This window comes from Myiozetetes cayanensis, unplaced genomic scaffold (assembly GCF_022539395.1).
Source record: "Myiozetetes cayanensis isolate MyiCay16 unplaced genomic scaffold, myiCay2020 scf7, whole genome shotgun sequence".
In the NCBI taxonomy this organism is placed as follows: Eukaryota; Metazoa; Chordata; class Aves; order Passeriformes; family Tyrannidae; genus Myiozetetes; species Myiozetetes cayanensis.
Window position 1 is genome coordinate 45,135,675 of NW_026087964.1, and position 13,267 is coordinate 45,148,941.

General features: G+C 50.7%; 2 protein-coding genes across 5 annotated transcripts in view; one reads left to right on the forward strand and one right to left on the reverse strand.

Moving 5' to 3' along the window:
• RPL34 (ribosomal protein L34) overlaps positions 1–6,776 on the reverse strand; it is a 174,635-nt gene extending 167,859 nt beyond the window's left edge. Inside the window, exon 1 of the mRNA XM_050338705.1 lies at positions 6,766–6,776. The gene's annotated coding sequence lies outside the window, so the exon portion shown is untranslated. The remainder of the gene's footprint in view (positions 1–6,765) is intronic.
• Positions 6,777–10,261: 3,485 nt separating this feature from the next.
• LEF1 (lymphoid enhancer binding factor 1) overlaps positions 10,262–13,267 on the forward strand; it is a 69,046-nt gene continuing 66,040 nt past the window's right edge. For 2 of the 4 annotated variants that reach the window (XM_050338693.1, XM_050338695.1), the window contains exons 1-3: positions 10,262–10,492; positions 11,391–11,454; positions 12,921–13,054. In XM_050338693.1, the coding sequence (XP_050194650.1) occupies positions 10,283–10,492; positions 11,391–11,454; positions 12,921–13,054 (408 nt within the window). In that variant the 5' untranslated portion in view covers positions 10,262–10,282. The remainder of the gene's footprint in view (positions 10,493–11,390; positions 11,455–12,920; positions 13,055–13,267) is intronic. The other 2 variants (XM_050338694.1, XM_050338696.1) reach the window with 1 other exon arrangement.

Here is a 13,267-nt window from a genome sequence, read left to right on the forward strand (position 1 = left end):
AGACAGCTGCCCTGATGCCTGTCTCGAAAATCGGTAGCAGCCCCAGGGGATCTTGCAGGCTTCCCCAGCTGCAAGAAGAATCCATAGGGAGGATGTGCAGCAGTAGCAAGGGAGACAAAAGTGTGACCGAGGGGACAGGGAGCTTCTGGGAGATGAGAATGAGCTGAAGGATAATCCATTTCCCCAGATGAGGATAATTCAAATAAGTTCAAAGATAAGAACTTTCTCCAGAGCATAAGCTTCTCTGGGGCAGAGACCTGCTAATTTGGAGAGTATCCCATGTGTAACAGAGGCTGTGTAGGCAGCTCCATAAACCATGGTGGGGAGCAGGTGAGGAGACCTTCCTGTCTGAATCAGACATTCATTCAGACCCACAACACCAAATTCACAGCACAGGTCAGGGTGAGGATGAAGTAAAACCAGCTTACTGCAACCCTGTGCAAAAGCTTGCATAAAGCACTGGACCAGAACATCCCCAAGAGCTGCTCTTGCACCCTTCCTCTGGATCCACCTTCAGAGTCTGACCCAGCTGTTTTTTTCAGAACACCCATAGTAGTTCCACCATTTTAATATTAGATACAAAACTTCCTGATACATTTTAGTGAACCACAAACTACCTTAAAAAATGCAACACAAAATTAAAGAATTCACTGTTCATAGCTCCAAGTAGGGAACCAAGTAATTAATATACAGCTTAATCTACAGCTTCTGCTATCCTTATACAGCTCTCACACTTTGGCCTGCAGCCCCTTTGCTTTAATTGCTCTCACTAAAGATAGTACTCTCCTAATGCAAAATAATCTGGTGAATCCTATGCCCATATCTGGGCTAAATGCAGGGTGCTTAAGAGGAAGAGATCTCAACATAACAAGGTGTTTGCTTGCATTCAAGGGAAAACAGAAAGGTTTACCGGAAGTCAAAATAATACATCACATATGAAATGAAATCCCACTAAAAGCTAATTTTTCAAATTATCTAATATTATTCTTGTTATGGTTAATATTTCATGGATGATCCTTTGTTAACATATAACGGCAAGCCCCAGCCTGTCTGCATGCCAAGGATACCCTCTTTAAAGAAATATAAATACCATGGAACGCTTCTGATCTTTCTCATATAAAGATTTTTTTTTTTTTAAATGAAACACTATTCAGATGCTTCATGGCCAGCAAACATAAATAAATGCAATAAAAGGTAGTCTTGGCTGTGAGAGAGGTCTGAAAGACTGAATTTCTCAGGGGACAGACAAATAAACCAGGGAAAGTTTTATTTCATTATCAACATAGTAGCGGCATGCATACATCAGCTGGTATCAATCTTGCTTATAGCTCGGGGCCAGTGACTGACGGCATGCTGCAAATTCAAATGCTGACTTTTCCATCACAGCACACATTTGGGTCATTTTCTGCAGTTTTCAGTTTTCCAATCTGCACTCCTCTGCTGCCCCACCTTCCCCGTGCCCGGAACGACTGCCTGCAATTGGAGGCTCAGGGACTTTTTAAGTTGGAGGTTGTATCTGTCTGGTTGTTTCATAAACAAAATGAATTTGCCTAATCCTTTTCTGAATCCATTCATCCTGTCAGCCTCCATAACATCTTACAGCAAGAAAATTCACAATTTAATTACATATTGTGTAAAAAGGTACTGAAATTAGTAAAAGTTATTAAAATCTTTTAGCCAAGAAGAGTATTATTATCTGAAGTCTCTTGTTTTGTTGAAAAGCCTTGCTACATAGGCAAGGATGGTCAGCTCAGCTGTTGACTGGAGGGTCACTCAGACACTCAAATTTTGCAGCTGCTCCTTCCTTCTGACCAGCACAAAGCACAAGAGGAGGTGAGGTAGAAACAGGAGAGAAAGCAAAGCTTTCCGTGGCGATGTACAAGCCAGAATCCATTAGGATCAGCCTGATCAATCATGGTGTAATGGCCTGACCCGGCAGATGACCAACAACAGCCCCAATCTGAACCTTTGCTTCAACCCTCTGCAATAGCCCAGCCAGTTTCAAAAGGTCCCCCTCTCTCATTACTCTTCTTCAGCAGGGTAGAAACCATCCTCCTCCTTAGGCAGGGCTTATTTCTACAGGTGCTGAGCATCCACACTCTGGCTGAACTCAGCAGGAACCACAAGTGGTCTCAGAGACTTAGGGCAGCATCGCACAGTGAATTTTGTGATTGTAAGTGCAACCGTTTGCTTACAGTTTTCTCCTCTACCCCATGCTGTCCTTAACGTCATCCTGATCTTTTTCAGCTCATGGTCTCATCTGTAGGTCCCTGCTCCAGCTCAGTTATTGAGTCAAGGTCTGCAGAATCTGACTGAAACCTCCTTGTGTGTGGTGTTCACCCTCCTTCCACAACTCAGCCGCACCTGCAGGACTTTTGTTCACATCCCTTTACTTCCCTCAGCCTTAGACAGCCTTTCTGAAACTCTGAATTGCAAGCCAAAACTGTCCATTTTCTCTGGACATGGACACAAGCAGCCCATGAGATCCATGCAAAGGAAAATGGAACTAAAGGTGAAATGGCCAGCTGCAACTCAGACTGATCTTGCTCTTCATCAAAAGGTGAGCCCTGACTGCTGTCCCTGTATGTCATGCCTCTCTGCCTTTCAGTCCCTGTGAAGACATGTCTTTTTGGATCATTACCAGACCTGAAACCATGAAGTTGTGATGCTGAGATGACAAGGCTCTGAACAATAGCCCAGACTCCTGCAAACTCCTAATTGTCTTCTTCTGGCACTTTCCTAGCAAATTCTGCTGGCTTTGACTGGCATTCAGCTGTTAGCGCTTAATACCTCTGTCAGGCAAATTAATGGCAGTTACTTCCCTGGGAAGTGAGAGATGGTAATTTAAAATAAGACCCACCTCCAAATAACTTTCTCAGCTAGAAAGAAAATTCACCACCTCGTTACTTGCTTTAAAGACTTTTCCCGAGGGAGCACCACATGTTTCACCAAGCGCAGCAAGATTCCTGGTACAGCCCGGCTGCTGTTCCCCCTCCCTGTCCAGCTGCATATGGGTGATGGACTTGGTCAGACAGAGGTCAGAGAATTTAAAAAAAAACTAAATAGGAGTCATGCACTGGGAGCACACATTCACTGCATTGCTGAACTGTCTTACTAACCCGGGAGTAGCCTCCCACACTCCCATGCCGTTAGTGCACAGCTGCTGCTGGAAAGTTGCCCACAGAGCCTCCCTCCCCTCCCACCTCTTTCAAAGGACCTTGTCTGGAGCTACCAGGCTTCTGCTGGCAATATTTGTCAAGGAACAGAGGACTACTGTCACTTAAAAACAAGCAAAGGATTACAAGATGCTTTGATTTCGTTGGGAGCACAGAAAGGGAATGGTTGCCGTTTCAAAAGCTAGAAGGTAACACTGGTGCACAGTCAGATTCGCATGTTCATTATACATTTGGCAGAATATATCAACTAGTTTATGCTGAATTCCAAAACAGCTCTAGCTATAGCCATGCTAAAGGCTTTTGTAGAAGGATTACTGCTCCATGAAGCACCTTATATACATATGGGGCTACAGATACTAATTTGCACTGTACAAACAAGTAGAGATAGAAATAAACATAAACATTTTCAGCATAAGGCTTCCAATGTGTGCGCAAAACCCCCAGCAAAAGGTCCTGAGTGGCTTTCCCTGGTGCATCCAAGAAGTCACAGTGTGAGACAAGCACCAGCACTTCTGAGTCCAAGCTAGAGGAGCAGAATCAGGACTCAGTCGGAGGGGCCTTTGAAAATCTGCCCACAGACACTGCCCCTGGGTGCGGCATCCTGGATCTCGGGGATGGAGAAAATCTCATCCGTTCTGGGACACGTATTACATTTATTTATTCAGGAGCAGAACTTCCCTCTCTAAGAAAGTAGGAAATGTTGACATAAATGGGCAAAACTGCTACGTTGCAATTAAAACACACTTTTTCAGCCAGAATCTCACATAAATGTGGTGTCCAACAAAACTACTAAAGTTTGAATTTTCAAGGGCCCCCTTGGGGATGTTGTACTCCACTCCCTTTGAACATCTCTTTGGTCCTTTCAAAAATGCCAACCTAAAAATCCCTGCTGGGGGGCAGCATGTTTCTGTGCTTTTTTGAGGTCTTACCTTTAATACAACATTAACCTCACATTTTGCATTTTTCCATGCATAGCCTTCTGGGTTTAGTTCTGACTCTGAGTCCTGTTTCCCCTTTTATTCACATGGTGTGGATTATCTGATCTGATGAGTCATCAGAAATAATCCTGCAACTGCACTGCTCAATGTAAGGGTTAGTTTGCAAGCTACTTTGTGTCATCATTTATTTGAATAAACCATGCCACTTGCCCTGTATTTTATCTTGCACTTAAAAAAAGAAGAAAGCAGCCACTGAATTGCTAACTATTTTAATCTCAAAATAAGACACCTTAACATATTAGTGAGATCTGAGCCACCAATGCCTTCCTCTAAACAAAAGCTCTACAGTAAAAATGCGCTGGTAAGATTTGCTCATTCAAATCTCATAAAGCCCATGTTGTTGCAAGGGCTAAGAAAACCTAGCACTTTAAATAGAGTAATTCTGGGCTAAGAACATTAATGGCATCCCAGAACTGGAAAGCTGGATGTGTAAATTAAAAAGCAAAAAGCACATATACACTCTTAATATCCTAATACCTATTACATGTGATCTCTTTCAAAGTAGCTTTAAATGAGAAGTGCAGTTACTCTTTGATATAGCTGCTAGAAACATAGCCAGGATGCCCTTTGTTATAATTTTAAAAAATCAGTCCACATTTCAGAAAGGCTCATGATAAATGAGTCTTCAAAAAGCAGCACACATTATTCTTTTTTTTGTGGTTTTTTTTTGTTTGGTTGGTTTTTTTTATTCCATTTAAAACATAAATCTGCAGCAAACACAAAGCAGTTCCTTCACTCAGCAGAATCCTCTTGACTTGACTGTTGGAAAGAATCCCTTTTAGCCACCATGACAGAAATGATCATACATGCAGTGAGAAATCCTCTCCACGCCACACCTAAGTTCCCCCAAGGCTACCTGGAACTGGCGTCACTGCTTCATCATCTGGGACCCAACAGCCTCAGCAGCGTCTGGAGACCACAGCAGGTGACCCACGTCGATGAGCAGCTGGACATAGGTCACGAGGCTGTGGGCCAGAGTGTCTGCAACACAAAACCTGACCCAACAGCAAAGCAGCTATCTAGACACTGCGTTTGTAAAAGCACTGAAAAGGGACTGCAGCGCCAAAGGGGCCGTCTGCCAGGTAAAACGCAAGACTGAAGGAGGACACTTTGGGTTTTGCCCCATGAAATCCTGATTTGTTATTTACAGCTTTTCCTATGGTGTTCATCAGAGGAGCAGTGAGCCTCTTTAAACACAACATTGCATTTATTGTCATCATTCATTGGGTAAAAACAAGTCTTAGAAGTATTATCCTTGTTTTAGAGGCATGGAACAGGTCTCTGCTTCTAAACACATCCATATAACCTGAGGCAGCTGGGGCTGGCTCCCCGGTGATGCTGTGCAGCACTGCATGTGGGAGACCACAGGGATAACACTGCGGAGACCATGGCAGACCCTCATCGCATCCCTGCTCTGGGCCTGCTCACCCCGTGTCCTGATGGAGGAGGATTTATTTGCTTCAGAAGGAATTTGGGAATTCAGCCTATATATTCAACTTGCACGTAAATCATGGACGTTATCTAAATGGGGTGGCGAACACAGACCCAGGGAACACATATAATTCAGCCACATGGCCTTGAAAAGACACCGAAAAAGCTTGATATGAGAAATGTCTAAATCTGACTTTCCTTTTTGTGCTTTGCAGTCCTGAGGGAGCAGGGGGAGCCCAGAGGAGCACCTGGTTGGGCAGGGTGTGCGGGGCGGCAATGGGGCTCACTGGGGTTCCCTTCCTGCACCCCAACTCTGCCACCCATGCACTTCACAGCCCCTAAGGTAGTCTTGCAGCACCTCAGCATCGGGTGCGCGCCTGTCCTGCCGGGGAGCCGCAGGGCAGAGCGTGGGCTGCCGCAAACGGCTCCTGGCCAACAGCGCACCCACCCCTCGGGGGGCCACCCTCGACATTTCATGCCAGGGGGAGAAAAATCCGCGGAGGGTTTGCCTACAAAGACTCCCTCCGAACGGTCACTGGCCTCTCGGGCGGAGGGAAAGGGACTTTTTGCCGCTGTTTGCTCGTGTGTCAGGCAATATAAAGGAGTTTTGCCCCGGGGCTGCGTAGCTCCGGCCCGGCCGGGCGCTGTGGACGCGCTGTCGGGCGGCACTTCCCGGCGGAGCCCGCTTGGCTCCACAGCCCGGTGATTTTAAACAAAAGGGTTGTGTTTTTTTGGTTCACTGGTTGATTTTTTTTTTCCCCCCAGAAAATAACTGCAACCCACCTCTGCAAGAATGTATTTTACTTTTTTTCCTCCCTCCCGCAGAAACCCCCCTCCATGTGCTCCCTCCGCCTCTCCCCATCCCCCTGCCTTCGAGCTGGCATGCGTCCAGGCCGGAGGATATTTTTTTCCCTTTTCTTTTTTTTTTTTTTTTTAATTTTACTTTATTTCCACTGCACATTTCTACTCCAGCTCCCCAAACTCTTTGATCTCCCCCGCTGTCTCCTTACCCGGAAGAAAACCCCGGCTCTCTCAGCTGGGAGCTCGGCGCACACGTGGGCGCCCTGGCGCGCCTCCATGCTCCTGCCAAATTTAGTCACACAAAGGGCCCGGGGGGGGGCCCGAAGGGGGATGAAAGGGGCCGCCGGCGGGACATCAAAGGCGCCGCCGCCCCGCCCCGCTCCCGCCCTCCCCTATATAGGGGGCGCCGGCGGCGGACGCCGCTTCGCACGCGAAGGTGTCGTGTGTCCCCCCCAGCCCCGCTGGCTGCAGCCGGGGGGGGTGGTGGGGTGTTAATCGTCCTTGGGAGCCCCGGTCCCCCCTCTCCCCGGTCAGCCCCTCTAAAGCTCTGTGGGGCTCATCCCGCTGCCCCGACCTCTGGTGCTCTCCCGCCCCGGAGCTGACGGCGAGTTTGTCCTCCCGGTTCGCCCCCTCCCCCCCCGCCCCGAAGATGGGCAAGCCGAGATTGCCCGTCGGCGAGTGCTCAAAGTGCGGGTGCCTTCAACGCTGAAATGCAAAAAAAAAAAAAAAAAACCAACTAACAAAAAGCCACAACCCCCTCTAAAACGCCCAAACCCCCTCAAATGACCAAAATATTTATAATTTTTTTTTAAAAGGCAAAACACATCCAAAAATAATTTCAAAACAAAGCAAAACAAACAAACAAAAAACCCCAAACCACGGGAAAAACACAAACCCACGCTAAAATGAAAACAAAATAAATAAATAAATAAAAAACACCTAAAGCGCAAAAATAAACCCTGTTAAAGAACCAAACGGTGCGGTAGCCGCTGCGGAGCCCCGTGCCGGGCACGGCGGCGGGCGCGCTCCCGGCGGGGCGGAGAAGGCGGCGGGGTCCCCCCGGACGCGAGCGGGGCCACCGTGGGGCATTCCCCCTACCTCGGGCCTTGCCCCCCTTGCCGCGCACCCCTTCCCAGCCCCAGGAACCGCGAGTAAAGCGACAGCTCCGAATTGTCTCCAGTCAAATCTGACGTTGGAGTTGAGGTTTCCTGAGTTTATCTTCGTATCATAAATCATTACGGTTTCCATACGCACACATCCCCCCGCCCCAGTCCCGCCGCCCCCACCCCGGCCCTTTTTTGCCCTCAAAATCCTTCCACCAAAAACCGATCCGGGAAAAACTCCAGCCCACGTAAAGGAACGGCGGAGTGGGGATGGGGGGGGCTGCTCTTCCAGAGGGACCTGGTAATGAAACAGACGAGTGGCCGCCCTGCTGGCTCCTTCGCGGGGGGGGGGGACCCGTGCCTGCTCCCGGGCCACGCCGCCCCGTCGGGGGAGCGGGTTGCAACGCTCAGCCTCTCGACCCCAGGGTTGTTGGTTTTTTTCAGAACAGGACCGTCCCGGAGCAGCTTCGCTCGGCCTGAGTGTCCGGTGTCCGCCGAGCACCAGGAAAGGGAAGAGGAGCGGGAGCGATGCGGAGATGTGCATCTCCGCTCACGAACCATCCCCGAGTTGTCTGTCGTTTGCCAAACAACCGCTTCCTCATTGCCTCTCTCCAGCCGCCTCCGGGAGAGAGGGGGTTTCACTGCATCCGGGGAGCATTGTACAATTAAGTCCCTTCCCAAGGATTACGTTTCTAATTTCTTTCTTTCTCGATTATTTATCTGACGCACTTGTTCGACCTGGCAAGTCCATCCCCCGTTTCCCACTACCTTGCTCCCTTTCTCGGGGTTTGGAGGGTCTCATTTCTCAGCTGGATATTAATTACTCGTTCGTGGGCGATGATGCAGAGCCGCGGGCGGCGGCGTGGGCAGCCGGGCTCAGCCCGCCCCGTGTCCTGACCGGCAGTACCGCCGCGCCGAACCCGGCATCTGCTGAAAACGGATTGAGCATCCACAAGTTCCCATTCCTCCGGCTCCCGATTCTTGAAGGTTTAGCAACCTGACGGGGCATGTGCAAAGCACCAAGCGCACCTTTGCGACGCCTAAATCATGGGAAGTTGTTTCCTGCAAAATGTGCGCCCATCGCGTTCGCAAAATAAAAGTTGAGGATCCTGACGTTTCCCAAGCTCAGTGCCTGCTTTTGTTTGGATGATTTTTTTTATTGTACTCGTGCCCTGCAGCAGGGCGATGGCGGGTCAGCCGGGAGCTAACGGGGCAGCGCGATGCTGCTGGAGGAACGGGACGGGGTGGAGGGATGAATCTCCGTTATGCCCTGGCTCCATTTACCCGTCCGAAACCGGGACAAGCTCATCTCCCGGTCTCTGAGGGGCTACTCCTTTGATGCCGGGCACTTGCTGGATTCAGTGAGGATATCTTAATTGTGCCCTTCATCCGAAGCGGGTGCGGGCAGAGCCCGGGCAATCCCTCGCACACTTTCCACACCGGAGCAGCGCCATGTGGCGATTGGGAAGGCTCAACAAAGCAGCCCTAAAAAGAGCAGGTCTATTCGCCCTTCCCGGGGATGCGGCTAGTTCCTCTGCCCTCCTCGGCGGGCTCCTGGCTAGGGAGGGAGAGGAGCGGCAGCGTCCCGGCGCAGCCCCCGCGGCGCGGACACGCACACACACGCACACGTGTGCATTCAGACACACACAAGGACACACAGAGACATGGACACACAGAGAGGCTACTCAGGACAGCCAGAGCAAAGTTTGCCCGGGGGCAGCCCCGCACCCGCTCCCCCCTCCTGCCTCCCCACTGGCCCCGGCCCCGGCCCCCTCCTCTCCCTCCCGCCCCTGCCCCCGCCGCCCGGCCCTCCCTGCCCGGGCGCGGTGTCAGTCACGGCGGCGGCTCCTTTCATCTCCGCCGCCCCCGCCCCGCCCCGACGGCGGAGGGCGGGCGGGCGGGAGCGATGCTGAAGTTGCGCTGCCGCCGCCCGCGCCCCACCGCCGCCCCCGAGGGGCGCCGCGCCCGCCGGCTGCGGCAGGAGGCCCCGCGCCGGGCGCTGAGCGCGGAGGCGGCCGGGGGCGCCGCGCCGGCAACTTTTTCCCCTGCCCGCGGGCGCCAAGGGAAGGGTGGGGGTTGGGGCACTTCCCCGCCCGTTCCATCCCTCCCTCCTGCGCTCCCTCCCTCCCTCCTGGGGCTGTTTCTTCCTCGGCCCCCCGCCCCTCGCGGTGCCGCCGAGCCGAGCCCAGCCGTGCCCGGAGCCGCGGACGAAGCGGCGGACAAAGGCCCGGTGGGTGCGCGCCGCGGGTAGCGCCGTCCCCTTCCCCCGGGACGCCCCCTCCCCCTGCCCGCTTCCCCCCAGCCATTTTAACTCGGTCCCGCCGGGGTGGTGGCAACTTCAATCGGAAGCGAAACTCGGGCGAGCTTCGCACCCCTCCGCGTCCCCTCACCCCCAGGGAGAGCCCGAGTCCCGGGGGTTTGAAGAGGGAGTCGGGTCTCCTGAGGGGCGGGCCCTGGCGCGGTCGGGACACAAGCGGCTGTATTTCGACCTATTCCGGCCGTGCGGCGCGTCGGGGCGAGGGTCGCCGCGGGGTCTGTGCCGTGCGGGAGCCGGGGTACCTCGGCCCCGAGGGGGCGGGCGGACAGGCGGGGGTCTCCAGCTGCCGAGAGAGCAACCCCGAGGAGTTCACGGGATTTTTCCTTCTTCTCTCCTCCTTCTTCTCCTCTCTCCTCCTCCTCCGCCCTCCTCCTCCTCCTCCTCCCCCCGCTGCTCCTCCCGCTCCCCTTCCCGCGGCGGGCCGGCGGCCGCAGCAGACGCCGCGCTGCCGTGAGGATGCCGCAGCTGCCGGGGGCCGGGGGCGGTGGGGGGGACCCGGAGCTCTGCGCCACCGACGAGATGATCCCCTTCAAGGACGAGGGGGACCCCCAGAAGGAGAAGATCTTCGCCGAGATCAGCCACCCCGAGGAGGAGGGCGACCTGGCCGACATCAAGTCCTCCCTCGTCAACGAGTCCGAGATCGCCCCCGGCTCCAACGGGCACGAGGTGCGCGGCCGCGGGGGCTCCGCGGGGCAGCGCGGAGCGGAGGGGCGCGGGATGCCGGCGGGATCCGACCCCTGCCGCGAGGGAGGGGAGGGAGCTTCGGCGGGGCACTGAGGAAAATCCTGTTTGCCAAATATTTCTCCTAAAAAAAAAAAAAAAATCCCATCCCAACTCCCGTCTCCGTAGGTGCGGCGAGCAGAGCCGGTCGTGCTCCGCTCCCGGCCTTGGGCTGGAAAAGGGGTGGCCCCTTCCGCGCTTCGGCCCGGGACGAGAAAGTTGCCGCGAGTCCCCCGACGGTGCGGTGGTATTAAACCTCAAGCAGCCATGAAATTTCTTCAGTAAAATCAGCGGGGTCGGAGCATTAACCGTAAACTCTTTAAGAGATTTGCATAAAACTGTTTGGGAAGACATTCCCGACGCTAAAATAACTTCAGGGCGAGCGGGGAACCTGCCTTTTAAAAAATATTGTTTAATTTTTTTCTTTCTTTTTTTTTCTTCTTATTTTGTCTTATTTTTTTCTTCTTCCTAAAGATATGGTAAGGAGGGCAACCTGATTTTCTTCATTATTATTATTTTTTGTATCCTTTTACTGAGAGTGTTTTGACCGCCGAAGCTCTAAATATTTTCCAGAAATTAGCCCCTTTCATTAAATGCAGGGTGCTTCTGATAGAAAGGCTTTGCAAAGCCCCGTAGTTATTCACGTTGTCATAAAACAACCGTTTACACAGTCGTTTCTGATACAGTTGCCTTCCACGGGACTTAAGATGAAAAAGATGTTTATCTCATGCTCTGACTTTTTTCTTGCTTCAAGAAGCTGTAGTGCTATGATCGATAAATGAGCACCCATACAATGACTTTTCTTCTTTTTCTTCATTTCTGACGGTGGATTCCTTGCGGTCAGGTTTCCAGACAGACTCAAGCACAGGATTCCTACCATGATAAAGGCAGAGAGCACCCCGAGGAAGGTGAGAATCACTCCGTCCTGACAGGCAGTATTAGTCTTATTACTCCCTCCGTGAGCATCCACACAGTCCTTACACTGGAACTTGGTTTCTTATGGGAAACATAAATTTACTACCTTTTGGGGAAGAGGGATGCCGGAGTGCTTTCAAAGTGCATTTAAAAATGAGATGAACATGCAGCATGTTTATCTTGAGTGACCAAATGGTATTTCGGTTGATTAGAAACTGATGAGTAGGCCAAATGGATCTTCACTGAAGAAAGAACTATTTTTAGGATATCAGCTTAAACGCATCTATCTCTTCACTCATACAGCGCAGAGTTGTGTTCCAAACGTCTGCCTATTCCCCCATAGCCAAAGTCCATCGCTTAAATCTCCTCTTCCATATCTAAGCATGGGCAGACCTCTTGCTTTTTTTAATGTACCAGCTGGTTAATTTTAATGGAGGAGGACAGAGGAAATAGCAGAGTTTGCTGAATATCACTTACAAAGCTGGACACACGTACAAAGAATGTATGCTGTGAAGGATGGGAGATTATGTTTAAAATTAAATACTTATTATCACAAGCTAAACCTGATCATAAATTCCATATGAAGAGAGATACAGTTCAGTCCTGGTACTTTCCAGGGCTCTGTGGCGATCTTCCTCCAAATTTGTCATTAAATGGCCTAAAAGCAACGATGTCCATGCTCACAGCATTTTGGCAGTGAGAGGGAGATGCTCAGCTCTGGATAGTTTTCAGCCCTGCATCTCCTTAAAACCTCACTTTTAAATAGTATCATTGTGAACGGGCATATAGATGGGAGACCTATTCATCCCCATTCTCAGGACCTGGACCCAAATACTTCATTTTCCTACCACATAGCCTCCCTCTCTTGGCTTCCCTCTTGACTGTAGTGCCATGTGCATTCAACAGCCCCCCTCCCAAATTGTTCGTATCTCCTTCCAAGCCAGCCCCTGCCCTTTATTTATTCCCAATGAGCGTAGCTAGAATTAATTGTTTGCTGCAGAGTGGCTCAGTAAGAGAAGAAAATCTAGTTATCACTGCCCTATCCTCCCTTTCCTAACAATGGTGTTGGAAACTCATACTGGCAATATTTCTAAACCCGCAAATCCTAGAAGCATGTGTAAAATCGGGGGAAACTGCTTTTTGAGAAATGTGATGTCATTGCTGATGTTTCTGCCTTGTTTTGAATGGGGACTAGCAAAATAATTTGGTTCCTCTGAGCCTGTTTTGTATTATAAATATGAACTCCTCACTGAGAGTAGTTGCTCCTTTAAGAATTAACTCTTCCTAAAAAAATATTACAAATTGCTTCGGACTGCTTTCTGTCAGTGATAATTTCCATGAGTAAGGAAACATTTGCATGCAGAGCATTTTTATATATACATAGTACCTGTATAAGTGCTCTAACTCACACAAAATGCATATGTGGGGAATAATGTAATCATTGTTTCGTCTTCCGTAGGAAAGCATCCAGACAGTGGCTTATACAGCAAGGGACCATCATACTCTGGTTATTCTGGGTATATCATGATGCCAAATATGAATAACGACCCATACATGCCTAATGGATCTCTGTCGCCACCCATCCCCAGAACAGTGAGTTATCTCTTCCAAAGACTGGTTTTGGCAAGCTGGGTTTCCTCCTGTTTGGTCTGCAGAGTCTGTTCATGATGGGGCTTTTTGGGTAGCTTCAGCTGTGGTGGAGGTTGAGCTTCTGCTGTTCAGAACCTCTGTCCGGTGGAGTTTGAGAGTTCTTAGAGGTGTTGGTCGTGATCATGGTGGAAAAGCTGAGATTAATGTCTGTGAACA